This window comes from Garra rufa, chromosome 8, assembly GCF_049309525.1.
Source record: "Garra rufa chromosome 8, GarRuf1.0, whole genome shotgun sequence".
NCBI lineage: Eukaryota > Metazoa > Chordata > Actinopteri > Cypriniformes > Cyprinidae > Garra > Garra rufa.
This window is the reverse complement of record NC_133368.1, coordinates 43,475,670-43,497,369: the sequence shown is the minus strand read 5'-3', so window position 1 is coordinate 43,497,369 and position 21,700 is coordinate 43,475,670. Positions and strand designations below refer to the sequence as shown.

Sequence of the window (21,700 nt, the reverse complement as noted above, 5' to 3'; positions counted from 1 at the left end):
CATTTCGTTCCAACCACACACAGTATGACTATCTTCTTGTGGAACACAAACCTTTTTTATATATATATATGGTTTAATATAATTAACCTGCAAATTGACAAATGAAGAAAGTATCACAAAAGTAAAGCTCATAAGTTTAAGCTCAGATTTCATGAGAGTTGAATCTATAATGCACAGGTCATAAGGACTACTTTTTTGATATTATATTTATACCACTTTTTTAAAGATTCAAATCTGGTTACCATTCATTAAGATTATGAGGAAAAGATCAACCAGCCCATTATTCACATGGAACAACATTAGAGTAACCAAATAAAAAAAGAAAGTTATGTAATAACCCAGTGTTCATTGGGTGAAATAACCCTCATAAGACGTAATAACTTTTTGAGACTGTCAGAGATGAGTTCAAACAACGTGACTTCTAAGATTCTTTATTGTAGTGAAATAAAAAGTAGAAATAATACAGAAATCATGTAATTTACAACTGTACATTCTTACTACATCAATATTATTGTGTTACCACCAACTATATTTTACTATATTATACAATGAAATTATTTTAACAGTCTATTTACATAGCTTCATACTGGCAGGAGTTTAGATTAGCATATGAAATCGCTGTAACACATTGAATTCTGTGTCACTAAGTCAAACAGCTTAATAGTTGCAGGTTATTTTAAAGCTGAAGTGTGCAATTTTGCTATATTAAAATGCATTCTCCTATCACTGCTTAATTATAAGCAAGCCATTTTATGGGTTGATTTATCTGAGATGTGTAAACATTGTGGCACTATCTGAGTGGTTAATCATCCTGATGCTAAGCCCAACAGAGCAACAATGGTTTAACCAATTATGTAAGTGGGTGGAGTGTTTGGGAAACGTGTGTGAAAACAATCATTGTTTTTGCAATTCCACTTGGTGATGCTAATCACAAACAATTTACACACTTCATCTTTAAATCTTTGCAGGAGTATTGCAATTAAGAAAGAAACACTCACACATAAGATTCTTTTGCATAGGAGAACTCCTCAAACACCGGCTGACTACACCTGCGGGACACTCGTTCGTGCCTCGACTGGGACACTGACTCGGACATGGCCCTCTGCCGGAACGACACCGGCTGTGGTTCTTCAAACTGAACACTTTCTGTGAATGTTTCTATGTATTCTGTGGGTTCGGTAACTTTGTAATTGTCCAGTAGGTAGTCATTCATAGAAATGGGGCGAGATTTCCTGCCAAGGTCTCTGGCGCGTTGGACCGTCATGGCACTGTACTGCGGAGGGGCCGGTTGTGCTCCAGTCTGCAGCGCCTGCTCATAGGATGGTGGGCTGCATGGCATACGACTATCCACATGTTGGAAGACCTCAATGGCGGAGAGAGGTCGTCGACGCCGAACGAGCTCATCAATGTTCTCAGTCTCGTTTTGCGAGTCCTCTTGGAGAGTTTCACATGGGAAGACAGCTTCCTTCTGGGACTCCCCTTTCTTCAGACTGCCTCTGTTAAATGCAAAGTTTCCAAGGCTTTTGGCCCTCATAGAGAGGGATCGTCGGTTCACTTCCACATCTCCATTGTTAAGTCTGGGTTTAATCATAAAGGACGAATGCCTGGTAGACTTGCGTGGGCTTGCAGGGGATGGCAGAGGTGACGTGGTTATCGATTGGTCTGAGAGATTTGAGGAGGTGCTATCTGAAGAACAAAACGATGGGCAGGAACCAGCATTAGATGCTGGAGAAGACACACTGATTGGCAATTCCAGTTTCTTAAGAGACATCTGGGATCTTCTGCTCTCACAGCGGTTGGGATGCAAGAAAGAGTCATCTGAGTTCTGCTTCTTGAGTGGTTGGTCGTCAAAGTCTTCCTTTTCTGTTGAAAAGTCATCATGGCTGCGGGCAAGCTGTCTTAAACCCGTCATTGGGGCCAAAGGAAAAATGGAGGGCTCGGAGCACCGCCGATTGAAAGGCTTTGTGAAAGCATCAAATATAGCGTCAGAGGAACAAGAATGAATGTCCGAGCGGTCTAGCTTGTACAGGCCTGGGCTCCCATGTGGCATCATGTTGTCCTCTTGAGTCTGGCTTTCAGCTTCAACACAGTCACAGTCAACATCTGGATCGGTGCTGTCGTATGCGGAGTCATGCTGGTGGATATCGAAAGAGATATCAGGGGACATCAAGGAGGCTGAATCTGTAGAAAACAAGTCAATGTTAAAGGTCTGGGTGGCAGTGTCATGGTATCAAAATAGTGCTCTGTTCCAACATTTGTTCAACCAATGGCTTTGGGTTGGGGTTAAGTCTATTGGCATTGAGACTTTTCCCTGCTAACAAATGCACCTTAACTTGGTAGCTGTGTTTTTAAACATAGTAGATGATCTAATGTTAATTATTGGCCTTTAGATGTTCCAAGCTCATCATAAGCTTGTTTATGCTGGTATAGGAACATATATGGAACATATAACATATATGGAACATGTTCGCTGATCAAATAGCTAATGCTAAGCTTGCAAAAGCTAATGACTAGACGAATTAGACCAACTGCCACGTCCAAAACAAAGCTTAAGCTATAAAACTTAAGCTGGATTGTCTAGGAAGCTTTGAAGTAATTCAATTTGATTTGGCCACACTAGGGGTGCAGAGACATCTGCTTTAAGGCATGGTCTTTACAATAATAGTTAGTGAGCATCCTGTTGAGACTTGAGGTTGTGGTTAACCTCAAAATCGTAAATGGAGCTCTTGATTGGGTAGGTATTAAGTAAAGATATCAGTAAGGACTCATAAATAGTACATCGATTTTAATGTGCATTTAAAGGAGTAGTTCACGTTCAAAACAAAAATTTACAGATAATGTACTCACCCCCTTGTCATCCAAGATGTTCATGTCTTTATTTCTTCAGTCGTAAGGAAATTATGTTTTTTGAGGAAAACATTTCAGGATTTCTCTCCATATAATGGACTTCTATGGTGCCCCCGAGTTTGAACTTCTAAAATACAGCTTTAAATAGCTCTAAATGATCACAGCCAAGGAAAGAAGGGTCTTATCTAGCAAAACGATCAGTTATTTAAAAAAATAAATAAAAATAAATACAATTTATATACTTTTAACCTCTAAAGCTGCATTTAAACTGCATTTTGGAAGTTCAAACTCAGGGGCACCATAGATGTCCATTATATGGAGAGAAATCCTGAAATTTTTTCCTCAAAAAACATAATTTCTTTATGACTAAAGAAAGAAAGACATGAACATCTTGGATGAAAAGAGGGTGAGTACATTATCTGTAAATTTTTGTTCTTAAAAAAGTGAACTACTCCTTTAAGAATGATATTTCAGTTCTTTTTTTAAATAGTTAGGGTTTATTTACCTGACTTGTCTATGGACTCCTGATCTTCCAAATCTCCAAAAAGCTTCAGGATAGCATTTCCAAATACCTCACAGCAATTTTCAATTAGGAACTGGATAAGATTTGTGGCCTTAATAAAAACACAAAATAAAAATATTAATGTCTATTGAATGTACTGTAGTGTATCAACTTTTGTGTGCAACTCAAGTGTCTCAGTGCTTCTGGTGTTGTGGTTTCAGTGCTTCTAAAACCACATCATGCATATGACAGTGTTAAATTGACAGATTAGTCAAAATGGGACTGCAGAGGTGTGTATCGAAAAAAAAAAACATTACTGAGACTTCTGACATACATTCTTGCTCAGACACTGCTCCTGGCTAGCTCATGTTGCCAGAACCAAGGCAGACTCTAAAGAAATAATTTCATGTCATAGTAGATTATTTTGAAGTTTCCAAGTGTCTGACCTTTTCTACATCATCCCTGTCTAAGGGCTGGCTGTCACGATGGAGCAAGGTTGGAGCAATGCACACTGCCAGGTTCCTGGCATCCATTTTGTTGGTTTCTGAATGCTGACTGATGTGGTGAAACAAGCACAGCAGGTGCTGCAGGAGGAGACTGTTTGCTTTGGGCAACTTCTCGGCCATTCTGAAATTCGAGAACAAAAGGAAAAAGAGTTAGGTCCTTTTTCTATCAACCGCTCCTTCCATTTTTTTTTGATGAGGGAGGAAGAACAAAAACAGAAGTGTCCTTCTGACATTTTGTGGTCAGACTTCAGCTTCTAATTTCCCTATTTTCAAATCTCTGAAGAGTACATAGAAAGTCCACAGAAAAGCCCCGTTTCTACCACCCTGCCCTGTGCCAGGGACTTTTTTTTAACAGTCCCCACATCTGCTGCCAGTTTCGCTCTACCATTCATCTTGAAACTACAGTGAGTTTACCCATAGGTCACAAGGAAAAGAGTCCTGTTTACCTCCTCAGGTCTCTCTGAGCATCCTCTGTCCTTTCTTTCTCCAGAGCACTGATCCAGCTTTCATAGTGCTCAAACACCAGCAGGCCTCCAGGGAGTTCCCTCAGGAAAATCTGTCAGTACATTTAAATGAAAGAAATGATTCATTGTTTCACAGACACATCAAAATGGAAAAAGGGCGTTGACAAGAGACATACATAGGCAAAGGCTGAGCCTAATGTAAACATAGAGTATTATTCACCTTCAACAATCCAACCAGGAGCGTCACAGGCAGGGCTTCCATGTCCACCTGAGCTCCAGAGTTCAGCTGATCTTTGAGAGCATTCAGGTTTTTGCTGTTACATGAGACTCTGAAGACACCCTCAGTAAATGGACCTTTCCTGAACAACAACAGGAGTATTTCCTGTTGGAGGACCAAAAACATGAGAAGTTTGAGGAATAGAAATCTTCTACCATTTTTAAAGTCAGACCAAAGACATTCCTGGTCCTGTGCATGATTTATCAGCGCAAGTCATTCCAAAGAACAAGACAAATGTATGTCTTCATCAAATATATATATATATCTTTCACCAAAATGACTCACTACGTGTCTGAAACTAATTTACTTTTTTTGGAGGACATCACCATGGCCACTTCACTTCTAAGATCTGTTGGCAAGGATTTTGAGTGATTCTACAAAACGACTACACCTGCTGTAGTTTTGGCCATATTTTTTGTCTTTAATCAAAATGATCTCAAACTCTTCTGATTGAGGTCTGGATAAGGTTAGCAAGAAACTGCACAGCGCCTATCAAAAGAAACACGTGCTACTGCACTGATTGCATCTGTGGTACAGATGTTTTTGTAGACAGGTTACTTTTTACTTGTGTATCATCATCATCATCAAATAATGAAGTAAATAATAACACATCAATACAATACACTGACATACAGTAATTGGTTTTGGAAGTGTGGTGTCATCTTGCAGATGGCGTCCAAACAGCAAGTTCTTAGCACTGGACTCAGGATGAGCAGGTACACTTGAATTGGTGGAGCTTCTCTTCAGCTTGGAGAAAAAGTTTCTTTTGCCTCCATTCTCTCCTGACGCCAAGAAAAGTACATTATTAGTACTACTTCAAATGGTTTTAATTTGGTTGAGTTGACCAATAAAAACTGTTTACAATTTATTTTTCACACCTTTGTGTTCTTGCACTATTTTTTTTCACTCCTACTTAGTTTCACTTTTTTTTTTTTCTGGCGGGCACGCAACCAAACATGTGGTTTCGAACAGCCATTTTGACTATAGTTTAAACTCACCAATAGGCTGCTGTGAATGTGCCTCCTGGTTATGAAACTGCTTCGAGAGGGTGGAGATTTTGCCGTTGCCCTGGGAACAGGCACATGTTTGTCATGAGGACATGAAGTAGTAGGGTGTGACTACAAATTGCACACATGCAACTGTCAAAACTATGACTTTTAATACTAATTGTAGCATCCCCATTTTTATCCCAGCAGTCATTTTTAAGTATCACTGAAGTAATTTAGTTTTTGTCAAGGGTGTAAATCTAACATGAAGAGATGAAAATGAGAATCATTAAGTGCTTACGTCAAAAGGCAACTCTGGAGAGTCCATCCCAACTCCACTTAGAGTTTTATTCTGTTAGGCAAAGAAAGACAGAAGAATAATGCAAGTTCAGTATCTGTACCCAAAAGATATTTCCATGCACAGACCAGGACCAAAGACTTACGTTATCTAAGATAAAAGCCACAGAAGAATAATATCCCATTTCAAGCATTTATGCGTTTTGACTTTTGGAAAGCTGATCACTAAAGTTAACGAATCAGTGATAGAGGAACGCGTACCGTGGTATTGCCACTCAGCACCTTCATGAGGACGCTGGGCGGTGAAGAAGTGCTGCCTGCTCTCGATCTTGCTTCTGCAGTTTTCCTGTCATGACATTTGAAATTGCAACATTTTCTGTCAAATAGCGACTTACAGCACACAGCAGGCAAACATGCTAATACGCATTTATGTCAATAACTCAAGAGATTTGCATTTCGAGTAGGGCTCAAAATCCACTTGATTTTCAGAGTTTCTTATTTTCTACGTTTACCTTTTGCATTTATGATGCATTAAAGGACACCTCACCTGTGTAGAGTATCCAGCCAGTGGTCCTTTAGCTCAGGCAGACTGCAAGTAAGAGAACAGCATGGTGTGAGTTAGTAATCCACAGACAGTGCACTGCGCGTGAATATGTTGTGAATATGAAGAGGCCACACTCTCTCGACCTCTTTACAACAAAAAGGGCAGGAAAGTCTAAGTGAGTCATGAGGGCAGGAAGCAGCATCACAGCTACAGCTACCACTTCCTCATTTCAGAGTGCGGCTGGGCGACAAGTGGAAACTTTATCTGTGCGATTTGCAGTTCATAGATGCCTAATAAAACATGTAGGCTGGGTAACCGTGAAATGAGTGTAGACATTTATATTTTTGGAATAGTATGGAACATAGATCCTTTCTGCAGAATTTTTTTTAAGTTCTGCCTTTCTCACTTTTTTTTTTTTTACACTTTAGGTGTGAGATTAGATGTATATGTGTGAAATACACACTTAGATTCTATATATAGAGTGTATATGAGTCATCCACTGAATGTTTGCATTGTGAAATAGCAAACACTAATCAATGACAATTGTGACCCTGGACCACAAAACCAGTCTTGAGTAGCATGGCTATATTTGTAGCAATTGCTAAAAATACATTGTATGGGTCAAAATTATTGACTGATTTTCTTTTATGCCAAAAATTATTAGGATAATTATTAGGATATCAAGTAAAGATCATGTTCCATGAAGATATTTGGTAAATTTCCTACCGTAAATGTATTAAAACTTAATTTTTGATTAGTAATATGCATTGCTAAGAACTTTATTTGGACAAATTTAAAGATTATTTTCTCAACATTTTTTGCACCCTCAGATTCCAGGTTTTCAAATAGTTGTATCTCGGCCAAATATCGCCATATCCTTGTCGTATCCTAACACCCTGTGGTCCAGGGTGACATTTTAGTTTAACAGTAGTTTATGTGCATTATATGCAATTGCGTTATAAGCAGTTTTGCTAACTTCTGCAAGACGTAAACTAAAATCCAGTCCAGTTTTAGCAACACATAAATTCAGTTATAAGTAAAGAGTGTTCCTGATTGGGAAAAAAGGGAATGATGGGAATGAAAGTGAAGAGACATTTCCTCGTTTGAGTGATTGATTGTTTAATATATTGCTGTTGCACAGCCTAGCACTTTTTCAGACCAGTGTGATTTTTCAGAATAATTATTTTTAGTAATATCTGACAGGTTTGCTCACCCTCATATCATTCCAAACCTGGAAGACCTTCGTTCACTTTCAGAACACAAAATTAACATATTTTTGATGAAATCTGAGTGCTTTCTGACCCTCCATAAACAGCAACACAACTGACACAATTACAAAGGTAGTAAGGACATTGGTAAAATAGTCCATGTGACATCAGTGGGTCAACCATAATTTTATGAAGCGTCGAAGATTGACATGGAAGAGAAGAAATTGTTGAATTAAGCCATGATTTTTGTTTTCTTTGCACACAAAAAGTATTCTCACAGCTTCATAAAATTAAGGTTGAACCACTGATGTTACATGGTTGGCCCTGTCGAAAAAACCAGCATATGCTGGTTAGGTTGGTTTTTATGCTGGGATGCTGGTTTAAGATGGTCCTTTGCTGGTTTATGCTGGTCCTTGACCAGCAACATGACCAGCATAAACCAGCAAAGCACCAGCATAAACCAGCTAAAACCAGCATCCCAGAATCAAAACCTAACCAGCATATGCTGTTTTTTTTCAATAGGGGTAGTATTTAATTGATGTCCTTACTACCTTTCTGGGCCTTGAACATGTCAGTTGCATTGCTGTTTATGCAAGATCAGAATCTCTCAGATTTCTTTAAAAATATCTTAATTTGTGTTCTGAAGATGAGCAAAGGTCTTACAGATTTGGAATGACATGAGGGTGAGCAATTAATGACAGAATTTTCATTTTGGGGTGAACTATCCCTTTACGTCACCTTTTATTTCATTAAGATAATGTTTTCTGCAAGTACATTTCTTTTAAATCTACTTTTACGATTTAAAGTACACGGAAATGTGTATTAAATTTAAATAGTAGGGGACAGCGGGGCCCAACCTAACACTTTTTGAATTTCGCGGTTTATGTAAATCCACTTGGGGTTCAGAGTACAATTTTATCCACATTTTTTTTCACACTTGTCTAGTACAAATATATCGCTTTGTTTCATATTTACAGTGTATACGTTTTTTGTTATTTACCTCAAAAGAAAGGAAGTGAAACGTGACAACATGCCCCGTAGGTGGGGTACATTGTAACATCTTAGGGGCACGTTGTAACACGACCATATGACAGCTTAAAAAGTTATCTGATCGAATGAAAAAACATATACACAACAAACTAAAATATTTTGTCAGTAAAATACATGTGTTAACTTTTTCAAATGAAGTAATGACGTTTTTAAAAAAAATAAAAATAATCTAATTTTGGAGTTTGACAATGAACACATTGCAACAATGCTTGGAACGGCCCTGATCGCAACACACAGCTGTACACTAGTTCAAAACAATGTGGACAAATAAATGAAACACATTTAGACATTCAGAAGAACACTCCACTCCTCCACACACAGCTCTCATAGAACACCACACACATAAACCAGCCAAAATGCTTTACATTTCTTTAAATAATAACATCTGAACATTAAACATTGATTGTCAGCCTTTATTCACTTGTTTCTTGTGGTTTCTTATCAAAATCCTTAGAAGTAAGTAGTGTAAATTAAATGCATCGCTAATGTCATAGAATAGCATAGTTTAATAACAGCGGGGCATATTGTAACACAGTGTTACAACGTTCCCCATCTGCGCGACCGGAGTTTAATACAGGTTAGTGTCTTCTGTTGGTTTGCCAAGCATCAATAAACTATCTAAACTGATAAATAACAAATTGGAGATTAAAATAATAGCAGATTTGTCTAATTTTAAATGAATACTAAAAACTGAAATAAAAAGATTACTTCAGCCAGAAATGTACTTTTACTATGGCAAAATAAATATTCAGCGATATCTTCAAAATGCTTTTGAATTTTGGCGCTCTTTTTTCGCTGCATAGTGTTGCTATGGCAACTAGTAAATACCATAAATTTGGTTATGCTAGCATGTGTGGAAATATTTGAATCACGTGTGTTACAATTAACCCCGCGTTAGGTTGTGCCCCGCTCACCCCTACCCAAAACCTTCAAGTAAATTATGAAGTTCTTTTCTCTCTTCCCACTCATTGCCCTAATTCCTATTAAATGTTGTGGTATTATTGGAAAGCCTCTGTTGGTTTTTAAATCATGTGACTGAATCCACAGCTGAACGTCGCTATTCCTGTTACACTTTGCCCTTTAATGCTGATGGAAGATCATCACTGACTTCCCTTTAATGTCTTGTGCCTAAAACCACATTTTCATGCTGTGAAAACCAGTGTGAATGATCTTCTATTTCTGGTTTCATATTTTAATAGATTAAAGGGTTCTATTTATCCAAGTCAGCCAAATTTTGCATTAAAGCTTGCTCTTCTGTGTTGCAACCTGCTAACACCTGTGAGAACACCTACATAACCCACTTTCGAACAAGACTTTGAAGAACACCTACTCATTATCTCGCAATGACTACACAAAGACCTTATACACCTGCTCTAATTGCCCTGTGCTTTGCCGTCATATGCTAACAGTAGCATCCTGGCTACGTATGTCTTTGGTTAGCAACCTAGTTTCAGTGCAACATGCCCACAGACTACCCACATGATCTGCAGTTTGTTTCATGCTTGTGTGAACATGTTTTCATGAGTGTTCAATCATGCTCCTGCAGATCTACTGTCTTGCAAAGCCTAGTTCCAAACCTGCTTTTTTTTTTATAAAGAAAATGAAATGTAAAAAAACCTCACCAGAATGAGACCAAGCACAGAGAAACAGCCCAAGCCAATATAACAGATGTTCTTAGATCAACATCTGTCTCTTCGTCCTCTGCGTCGTCATCGTCATTTTCACAGTCGCACACCCACAGGTCTTTCAGATCAATTCTGTGTTTTAGTCTGTAACTTGCATTTGACCTGTAAACACAGAAATCTCGGTTTTATTGTCTTGTTTTGTTTTGAAATATGACGATGATCTCCAGGCACACGTGTTCAATTTGGACAAGGATATTGTGGGCAATCTTTTAGCATTAATCAATGAGGGATTTTGTAAGGCATAATATACAATCAGCTTATCACAAAAATAACACAAAATCTGTGCAATTTACCTTGAATATAATAACACATGCACATATGTACATATAAGATGGATTTGCAGGGGAACAGTAAGGCTAAAGGCTCAAAAAGTGATATTTTTCTGGTCACAAATTAAAATCATCTTTAAATCGACGCTACACTTTTATCCAACACTTTTGCTTTTTACTCTACACTTGGCAAATTTACCATATGTTCCATTTGTTACAAATACCTTCATTCATCTTTAGAACACAGTTCAGTGAAACTTGATTTCTGATTTCTCTTTCTACAAAGGAAGTCCATGCAACTAAAACATTGATGCTTTAAAAAAGTAAAGAGATAAAGACAAATTTAATTTAGGCTTTAATTCACACATATAAATATTATGAGTAATCAGAGGCTCAACTGTACTTGCTTATGGTGTGATTACAAACCTCATTGGTTCTCTGGCATCAAGCAAGTTTGTTTAAGCTTTGGTTTATGGTTAAGGTTTGGTTTTTTAAATTGCAACAGTCAATGTGGGACAGCTTGACAAACCTGATCTCTAAAATTGTGGAAGACAATTATTGCTTTATAGGCATTGCTTGAAATTTCCCTATCTGCCTTTTTGACCTCAACGTAGTGACCTACAAAACTGTTGATTTAATCATATTCAAAACAAAACTGAAACAAGCATTTGAAACCATCACGTTTTGAGGCAGAGATGGAAAAAAGTGTGTTTGGCAACATTTTCCAAACTATTAAATCAAAATATTAATGTGTCACAAATGTATAAACTCTGTCATTGCACATCATAATGGCAAAGTCCAAGTAAAGGCTTTTGGGAAAGTAAGGTAGTGGGTTTTGTTACTGTTATGGAAGAACATAAAATCAAAAAAATAAAATCACCTTTAGCCCTGATGTACCTTAAACGTCATCATCACCACCACCATAAGATTAGACCTAGTTTGATGGTATCAAACTTCATACAGAGCATATTTTATACTTCTACTCTCTTAAAAATAAAGGTTCCAAAAGGGTGTTTTTGCAGTGATGCCATAGAAGAACCATTGTTGATACCTCAAAGAACCTTTCAGTGATCAGTTCTCATAAGAACCATTTTGAAGAACATTTAAAAAATCTTTTTTCAACTATAAAGAACCCTTCCTGCATTTGAAAGGTTCTATGGATGGTCAAGGTTCTTCACTGAACCATCAATGCCAATAAAGAACCTTTATTTTAATAGTGTATATTTCAATATATTCATATTGGTCATTCCTAGATTTCGGTAATGTTTCAGTCCTCCAGAGTTTTTTAATGTGGTGGTTCACCAAAATTATTTGTTCGAAGCTTTTCACAATACTTTGTTATGCCCGTTATAATTAACAAAAATAATTATTGCATGTTAATATATTTATATATATTGCATAAAATAATGTCATATTTCTATCTTAATCCAAGCATTTTGTCACGTCCCTGAGGCACTTCACTGAGTTTGTACTTAGAAAATCATTAACAAAATGTGCAAAGTGTCTGTAATTTTGCCAATAATGTAAGCGTTTATTTTTGTTCCTTTCTTTTAAGGAACATTTTTCTAAAAAACTGCAAGATATTTTATAAAAATAGACTTTAAAGTTATGTCCCCCAGTCTGAACTCAACCCATCACACTAACCATTCTATGCCCATAATAATTTAGACTCTGTGTATATGTGATATTACTTACCAGAAATGACATTATTCAGGTTTCTTTAATAGTGGTGCGGAAAAAAATTATAGTCAGGGAGGGTTCTGTCAAGCTTTGCTCAACCCGTCAAACAAAATTAAGATGGAAAATTTGTATTTTTCAACATTTCATTTATTTTAATCCATAACTATATACATGTATGTGCCAAAAAATTAGAACATTGAGGGAACGTCCATTTATTTCAATAATTTGTTTCAAAAAGTAAAACTTGTATGTTGTATTAGTTCACTACACACAAAGTGAAATATTTATTTGTTAAAATTTAAGAATGAGCCTATTTCCAAAAAAAGTGTAGTGTTCCTTTAAACTCCATTGAAAATCTATGGAGTATTGTCAAAAGGAAGATGAGGGAACAGAGACCCCTAAATGCAGACAAGCTGAAGGCCAATATCAAAGCAACTTGGGCTACCACAACACCTCAAATGTGTCAAAGGCCGATCGCCTCCATGCCACGCCGCCTTGATGCTGTAATTAGTGCAAAAGAAGGCCCAACAAAGTACTGAGGACATAATACAGTACATTAACACACTTTTCAGAATGTGTTTAAGATCCTTTTTTTATTGGTCACATCATGAAATATTCTAATTTTTTCATCTTTAATTCCATAATCATCAAATTTAAAACAAATAAAGAATTGAAATATTTCACTTTGTGTGTAGTGAACTAATATAACATACAAGTTTCACTATTAGAAACAAATTATTGAAATAAATGGACCTTCCCTTGATATTCAAATTTTTTGGCACATATCTGTACAGTGTACTTGTTTTATTTCTGCCATATGGTCTAACTACATGAGGAGCAATGACCATTTTGAGTGAAAAAGCTCAAATATTATTAGTTACAAATATGTGTATTTCACATAGTTAAGGGGTGGTAAACTTGTGACAGGGTTAAGTTAATTACTTAATTTATTATTAATTTTAATGGAAAAAAAAATTGAAGGTAATGTCACACCTTGTCATATTAATATTTTAGCAAAAATATATCGAAGAATGAAAGCATTTCTTGGTGATTAATATCCGACATGTTAAAGACTATAAACAATATATTTGTGGGTTTTAGTTAAACTTCTAAATTAAAAATATTTTTTACAAAAACAAAATGACCATAGACACAATTTGTGTATTTTTAGCTCCAGTCCTATAAAAAGGTGAAAAATGTGATAAATGTTACATTTGTTATCATTACATTGTTATCAGGGACACTTGAGCTGTAGGTAGATGTTTGTTTTATAACCAGTTCGGTGTAGAATCCTTTTAAACTAATTCAATTTGGTCCATTACTGGGTTGAGAAAAAACATGAAAAATAATAAAAGGTTGTTAATGCCTGAGTTTGGAAAATATGATTTTTTTGGAGGTTTGGCATGTTTCTAATTATGTGGGGTATTTAGAAAATGAATCATATGTAAAAAATATACATTAAAAAAATGCATATTTCCAAGTTGAAATGTTAAAGAATCCCAGGAATGACCCATATATAACAGATGCTTAAAAGAGAATAGTGGAAGAAACTAATGCAACACCAGCATTTACTTTAGATGCCACATTTAGAAAAAACGGAAGTAGCTTAATTTCCCTATTTCTTTGGCACTTTCATTTCATTAAGTTGGCTGAGGGAAACTTCAAAAAGCTGAAAACTAAAAATGAAATATTATTATCATACAAATTCACAAAAAAATGAAGCTCCTCAGACATTTGTGCATTCTGTGTGCTATGACTTAAGACTTTTTATGTCTTGTTTATGTGCCTTCAGCACCTCTGATAGATTGTTAAGCAACATGCATTGCGTAAGCCTCGCCATTGGTCCTGTGTTACATAACAGCAATAGTTGTCTGCACATTAAAGGAGCTTAGTGTTTTAGCATTTGATCTTGGGTCACTTTGACCATTGAAAACTAATTAGAGTATTTGATTTGTCTCTTCATTAACAGCAACTGAGATTATTGGCTTTCTTAGATCCTAAACGGGAGTTTACATAGATGGTGACCAAGCAGCTGAATTATTCAAGCATCCTCTGTGTTTTCTATCACATTAAGGTCAAACAGCTAGTCGATACAGGAGGAACCAGTCAATATAGAAGTAGCAGCAAAAGAACAGGACAGATAGTTATAATCAAACCTGTATGAAACTTCTTTATATACAGTGTCTTGCAAAAGTATTCATACCCCTTCATTTTTTCCACATTTTGTTTTGTTGCAGCATTATGTTAAACTGCTTAAACCACATCAGTTTACACTCAATACACCATAATAATGACAAAAACCAGATTTGCTAATTTTACAAATTTATTAAAAATAAAACATTGAAATAAGTACATTTCATAAGTATTCATACCCTTAACTCCGTACATAGTTGAAGCACCTTTGCAGCCTCAAGTATTTTTGGGTATGATGTGACAAGCTTTGCACATCTGCATTTGACAATTATCTGCCGTTCTTTGCCTCACATTTTCACCTCTCAAGCTCTGTCATCTTGGATGAGGGATGGCAGACATTTTCTAGAGTCCTAGTTGTTCCAATCATCTTCCATAATAGATAATGGAGGCTACATGCTTCTATGAACCTTCAATGCAGCAGATTTTTTTTTCTGAACTCTTCCCTAGATCATTGCCTTAACGCAAGTCTGTCACTGAGCTCTACAGGCAGTTATCTTGACCTCAGGACTTGGTTTTTGCTCTGAAATGCATTTTCAGCTGTTAGACCATTTCTGAGAGGTGTGTGCCTTTCTAAATCATACTCATTCAAATGAATTTGCCACAGTTTAACTCCTCTCAAAGTATAGTAACATCTAGAAGCAATATGAATGCTCCTGAGCTAAATTTCGAGTGTCCCAGATACTAATGTTATGAATACTTATGCAACGGGATTTTTTCAGTTTTTTATTTTTAATAAATTTGTACGAATGTTAAAAATCTATTTTTTGCTTTGTCATTATGGAGTAGGGTGTGTAGATTGCTGTGGGAAAAAAAAGTAATTTAAAGTAGTTAAACATAAGGCAGCAACATAACAAAATGTGAAAAAAATGAAGGGGTATGAATTATTTATACCCAGTATGTACATTGCATTCAATTATAATTAAAAGGTTAAACATCACACCCAAATACATGTAATATAAAGTGAAATCAAAACATTAAATTTAGCCTCAACTGGACTATGGGGGAATCCCATCACAAATCTTTGTTTGCTAGGTGATTCCCATATCATATCAAAAATGAAAGCAGCTTTAAATAGTGTGTAATTCACACTGGTTATTGTGCAAGTTTGTGTTTACATGCATATCAGCAGTATTCACAATTCTTACTTGAGCTTGGCAATAACCAGGGCATCACTAAGGAGAAAGAGGTGTCTTCCCCTGGTCTTCAGTCCTTCAGTCAGCTTTACACATTCATCCAGAATCAGCTCTGAGTTCTCACTAGTCAATCCCAGCACAAAGGGACACTGATCCGTCGCCACCAGACACTGAGCTTCCTCCCTGAAGACGAGAGAAGTTCTCACTATAAACCACTACAGATGAATTAAATGGTAGTACAATTGGGAAAATCCAATAGTGTGTGGTTGCTTTGGGTTAAATGTGCTTTGTAAAACATCAATGAACAATGTAGCGCATGGGATATCTGAAAGAGTGCATGTGTCACACTATTATCTAAAGTATTAAATCAATGTAACCATTCATTTTATGATCTATTCATACTATACATTTCACAAAAGAACAACAATAGATTAAAAAATAAAAAATAAAACATACCTTATTGGGCTCCAAGTCATTCCTAAAGCTTTCCCCAGCACCAGGTTTGGTGCAGAACGTCTCCTCCGCAGGTGCTGTATAAAGCAGTCATTATTTTATTCAGTGTATTTTTAGTTGACATATTTAGTTAATTCAAAACTTGCATTTATTCAGATATTTGCAAACTGTAGGAATAATAGCAGGTACAGTTGCAAATTACTCAACCCCCTTGACCTGCAAGACATTTTGCTGCAGAGAACAGCATTTTGTAAAAACAATTCTACAAAGGCATCAGTACACCATTAGAGAAAGTTTATAAATACACATTTGAGTAATTCTGAGAATAGTTGATGAATAATAATCAAATAAATAAATAAAATAAAATAAATCAATTGGCTCTAAATGTTTATGTTCAAAATTATACAACCCCCAAAGTCAAAATTTGTTGCAGAATCTTTCATTCTCTAATACCACCAATTAACGCTGCTTAGAAGTGCTTAGAAGCTTCTGTAACCTCTCTGCTAGAGTCTTGGCCCATTCTTCACCTGAAAAAGCCTTCACTGATAATCTTTGGTTTTCACTTTGCAACTACTTTCTTCAAATTTAACCAAATATTTCCACTGAGAATTAAATCTGGAGACTGAACAGATCACTCAAGAACATTCTATTTAACATTGGATGTTTACTTTGGGATGGTTGTGCTGCAGGAAAGTCCATTGATCATCAGCTTCAGTCTTTGCACCGAAGTCATCACAATTCTTGCCAAAATGGTCTATTACTTTAAAGAATCAATGATGTCCTTCACACAGTCATGATTTTCATTTCCTGCAACAGTAAAATATGTCATAACAGGACTGATCCACCTCCAAGTTTGATGATGGAGATGGTGTTCTTCTGCTCATAAGTTGTGCTTTTTGTTGCACTAGACACTGGATCCATAGGTCCAAAAGTTCCAGTTTGGTGACAATACTCCATAAAACATTCTTCCCGAACTCCACAGGTCTATCCAAATGAATTTGAGCATTTTCAAGACTTTTTGTTCTTTTTGTTGAAGAGAGGTATTCGGCAATGCCTTAACACAAAGGCCATACTCTAGTGTTCTTCTCCTTTTGTTGGATCATCTTGCAAATCTTTGGCTGTACATTGCAGGTTTTTCCTCAGTTGCTCTGATCAAACATTTTATGATATTGTGCTTTTTTGTTCAACACCCTCAAAGGTTTTCTGCTACAACACACTTTAAACTAATTAATAAGGCTGTCAGCTGTGTCTCTAGGAACTTTTAATGTCTTGGAAATCTTCATGTAGACTCTCTAATATAGCTTTTGTGAGAGCTATGTTAACTTTACCATATATACTAGTCAACTGCAGCACATGCATGGGCTAAATGTATGTATGTTTAACACCCAAAGCAAATTCTGTTTTTTTAAATAGCTTCTAAAGCCTTGTGTTTTAAGACTATTTTCGTTCCCTACCATAAAAATAAGTGATTTAAAACAGCAATGTAGATAGGGGTTGAATAATTATGGCATAGCTGTGTTATTAAAAATGTATATATTGACATGATCACTTTTAATATGCCAGTTAAATGTTGTAGATGCAATTTTATAAAGTCTGGATCTTCAGAAAAGCTTGTTTTTGTAAAGTACTGCAGGCTCTGGAGGACTGTAGAATTTCAATTGCAAATAAAACAGTCAGATGATGCATACCTTCAGCTTCCCTTTGTTCCATAAAAACAGAATTAACACTGTATATTTAAACGTACGTCATTACAACTTTATGTTTAATACTGAAAAACAAAAATAATTTTTATTGGCTTCTTGTTTAGCAACATTTTACACTCTAACACCATTTGTTTAACTTGATCTTCTTCCCAGTGGTACTGAATTCTACACTGAGTCATATTGGTGTGAAGAATGAAGTCTGTTTATTAACTGCTGCCATGTGTGGCTGTTTGTTTTGTTAACTTTTTATTGTCTAGGTTTTTCTTTCTCTCTCTGCCATGGCTGTGTTTTGGTGGAAGCAGTTCATGGAGCGGCCATTGTGTGTTTATGCTCTGCGCTTGAAGTTTTGGCATTCATCCTTGATTTGTGCCATGGGAGCTGTGGGTCACTGCGGTTTATTTCAGCATTACAGCTGCCACTGCTTATTTGGATGTTTACGCTTTGGCAAAATGGGAAAAAAAATGAGCACAAACTCCAAAAGCAAGACAAAACAACAGCTTTACTTTGTTTTTGTTTTTTTGTTTTGTTTTGTTTTTTTACCCTTTTGTATTGCTTTTCTCACCTTTTTAAGGCATGGTGAGATTTTGGTGTTTTTTTGCTATGGTATCAACTGGCTAAATATAGTATAAAATATGTTAAATATTTTAACATGTTTAAGTAAGTCCTTAATTAATTCCTAACTTAAGTCCCAATATCATGTGATTGTACATAATTTTAAACATATTTCATATAATCTTACATTTTACCCTTATTCGGTATGGCCTATTTTAGACATTTTTACCATTTTAGATGACTACTTACAACTTTTTATTCACTTTGTATATGTCTTTTAATCACTGGCTCAATATACAATATAATGTATTATGAAGAATGTTGAATGACAAACTACATCCATGAATATACAGGTGTATCTCAAATAAATTAGAATGTCCTGGAAAAGTTATTCAACTCAGTAATTCAACTCAAATTGTGAAACGTGTATTATTCCATGTAGACTGAAGTAGTTTAAGTATTTGGTTCTTTCAATTGTAATGATTTGGCTCACATTTAACAAAAACCCACTAATTCACTATCTCAACAAATTAGAATATGGTGACATGCCAATTAGCGAATCAACTTAAAACACCAGCAAAGGTTTCCTGAGCCTTCAAAATAGTCTCTACAGTCGTGGCCAAAAGTTTTGAGAATGACACAAATATTAGTTTTCACAAAGTTTGCTGCTAAACTGCTTTTAGATCTTTGTTTCAGTTGTTTCTGTGATGTACTGAAATATAATTAGAAGCACTTCATACGTTTCAAAGGCTTTTATTGACAATTACATGATATGTATGCATAGAGTCAGTATTTGCAGTGTTGGCCCTTCTTTTCCAGGACCTCTGCAATTCGACTGGGCATGCTCTCAATCAACTTCAGGGCCAAATCCTGACTGATAGCAACCCATTCTTTCATAATCACTTCTTGGAGTTTGTCAGAATTAGTGGGTTTTTGTTTGTCCACCCGCCTCTTGAGGATTGACCACAAGTTCTTAATGGGATTAAGATCTGGGGAGGTTCCAGGCCATGGACCCAAAATTTCAACGTTTTGGTCCCCGAGCCACTTAGTTATGACTTTTGCCTTATGGCATGGTGCTCCATCGTGCTGGAAAATGCATTGTCCTTCACCAAACTGTTGTTGGAAGAAGTTGCTGTTGGAGGGTGTTTTGGTACCATTCTTTATTCATGGCTGTGTTTTTGGGCAAAATTGTGAGTGAGCCCACTCCCTTGGATGAGAAGCAACCCCACACATGAATGGTCTCAGGATGCTTTACTGTTGGCATGACACAGGACTGATGGTAGCGCTCACCTTTTCTTCTCTGGACAAGCCTTTTTCCAGATGCCCCAAACAATCGGAAAGAGGCTTCATCTGAGAATATGACTTTGCCCCAGTCCTCAGCAGTCCATTCACCATACTTTTTGCAGAAGATCAATCTGTCCCTGATGTTTTTTTGGAGAGAAGTGGCTTCTTTGCTGCCCTTTTGACACCAGGCCATCTTCCAAAAGTCTTGGCCTCACTGTGCGTCCAGATGCGCTCACACCTGCCAGCTGCCATTCCTGAGCAAGCTCTGCACTCGTGGCACTCCGATTCCACAGCTGAATACTCTTTAGGAGACTTACTTGGACGCCCTGAAGCCTTCTTAACAAGACTTGAACCTCTTTCCTTGAAGTTCCTGATGATCCTATAAACTGTTGATTTAGGTGCAATCTTAGTAGCCACAATATCCTTTCCTGTGAAGCCATTTTTATGCAATGCAATTATGGCTGCACCCGTTTCTTTGCAGGTCACCATGGTTAACCATGGAAGAACAATGATTTCAAGCATCACCCTCCTTTTCACATGTCAAGTCTGCCATTCTAACCCAATCAGCCTGACATAATGTTCTCCAGCCTTGTGCTCGTCAACATTCTCACCTGAGTTAACAAGACGATTACTGAAATGATCTCAGCAGGTCCTTTAATGACAGCAATGAAATGCAGTGGAAAGTTTTTTTTGGGATTAAGTTAATTTTCATGGCAAAGAAGGACTATGCAATTCATCTGATCACTCTTCATAACATTCTGGAGTATATGCAAATTGCTATTATAAAAACTTAAGCAGCAACTTTTCCAATTTCCAATATTTATGTAATTCTCAAAACTTTTGGCCATGACTGTAGGTTTGGTTCACTAGGCTACACAATCATGGGGAAGACTGCTGATCGGACAGTTGTCCAGAAGACAATCATTGACATTCTTCACAAGGAGGGTAAGCCACAAACATTCATTTAGAAGCTACATCCAAAGAAGCTAGCTGTTAACAGAGTGCTGTATCCAAGCATGTTATCAGAAAGTTGAGTGGAAGGAAAAAGTGTGGAAGAAAAAGATGCACAACCAACCGAGAGCCTTGAGAAGCTTGTCAAGCAAAATTGATTGCAAAAAAGAATTTGGGTGAACTTCACAAGGAGTGGACTGAGGCTGGGGTCAAGGCATCAAAAGCCACCACACACAGACGGGTCAAGGGGTTTGGCTACAGTTGTTGTATTCCTCTTGTTAAGCCACTCCTGAACCACAGACAACATCAGAAGCGTCTTACCTGGGCTAAGGAGAAGAAGAAATGTCCTCTTTTCAGATGAGAGCAAGTATTGTATTTCATTTGGAAACCAAGGTCCTAGAGTCTGGAGGAAGGGTAGAGAAGCTCATAACCCAAGTTGCTTGAAGTCCAGTGTTACGTTTCCACAGTCTGTGTTGATTTGAGGTGCAATGTCATCTGCTAGTGTTGGTCCACTGTGTTTTTTGAAAACGTCTCGGGTTACTATTGTAACCTTAGTTCCCTGAGGGAACGAGACGCCGCGTCAGGAACGCTATGGGGAACGCCATTGGCGGGCCGCACTCTGAACTATGTCTAACAACCAATGAAATGACGGGAGTGACGTCACAGGCGCGGTGACGTCATCGACCGGGAAGTATAAAACGCGTGCGTTTGAAGCCGGCGGCAGCTCTTTTTAGGAATGAAGCGAGCGCCGCAGGGTGCGGGAATTATGGTCCGAGACGCGGCGTCTCGTTCCCTCAGGGAACTAAGGTTACAATAGTAACCCGAGACGTTCCCTTCCGGGAACTCGAGCCGCGTCAGGAACGCTATGGGGAACGAGACTACCAACGCCCCCATAATTTCCGAGCCCTGCGAGTGTCTGCTCAACCAGGGTGGAAAAAGAGAGAGCCCTTGTCTAGCATTCCGCGGACAAGAAGGCCCTGTAGTCCTCGGCCCTCGGGCACACGAGGAATGGTAGTCTTCCTCTGTCTGGTCGCCAGCCAGAACGAGAGGTACTCCGCGGCCCTCAGGCACACGCAGAGTCTTAGTCCTTTGTCTGGGGGTTAGCCAGAACAAGAG

General features: G+C 37.3%; 1 protein-coding gene across 1 annotated transcript; it reads right to left on the bottom strand.

Moving 5' to 3' along the window:
• Positions 1–415: 415 nt before the first annotated feature.
• On the bottom strand, positions 416–21,077 carry tagapb (T cell activation RhoGTPase activating protein b). Its single transcript, XM_073845842.1, has 14 exons — positions 20,906–21,077; positions 16,098–16,171; positions 15,654–15,824; positions 10,304–10,468; positions 6,427–6,468; positions 6,141–6,225; positions 5,884–5,934; positions 5,595–5,664; positions 5,230–5,378; positions 4,540–4,701; positions 4,302–4,411; positions 3,796–3,976; positions 3,353–3,461; positions 416–2,181 (listed from the first exon to the last, which is right to left on the bottom strand). The coding sequence occupies exons 1-14, from the start codon at positions 20,963–20,965 to the stop codon at positions 995–997; spliced, it is 2,616 nt and encodes an 871-aa protein (XP_073701943.1). The 5' UTR covers positions 20,966–21,077; the 3' UTR covers positions 416–994.
• Positions 21,078–21,700: the final 623 nt, after the last annotated feature.

Coding starts and splice junctions, on each gene's coding strand:
- tagapb (XM_073845842.1), bottom strand. CDS start 20,965: ATGAAATACAATACTTGCTCTCATCTGAAAAGAGGACATTTCTTCTTC. Junction 6,469..10,303: donor CTGTGCTTGGTCTCATTCTG/GTGAGGTTTTTT, acceptor TCTTACTTGCAG/TCTGCCTGAGCTAAAGGACC. Junction 4,412..4,539: donor TCCTGGTTGGATTGTTGAAG/GTGAATAATACT, acceptor ATGTACTGACAG/ATTTTCCTGAGGGAACTCCC.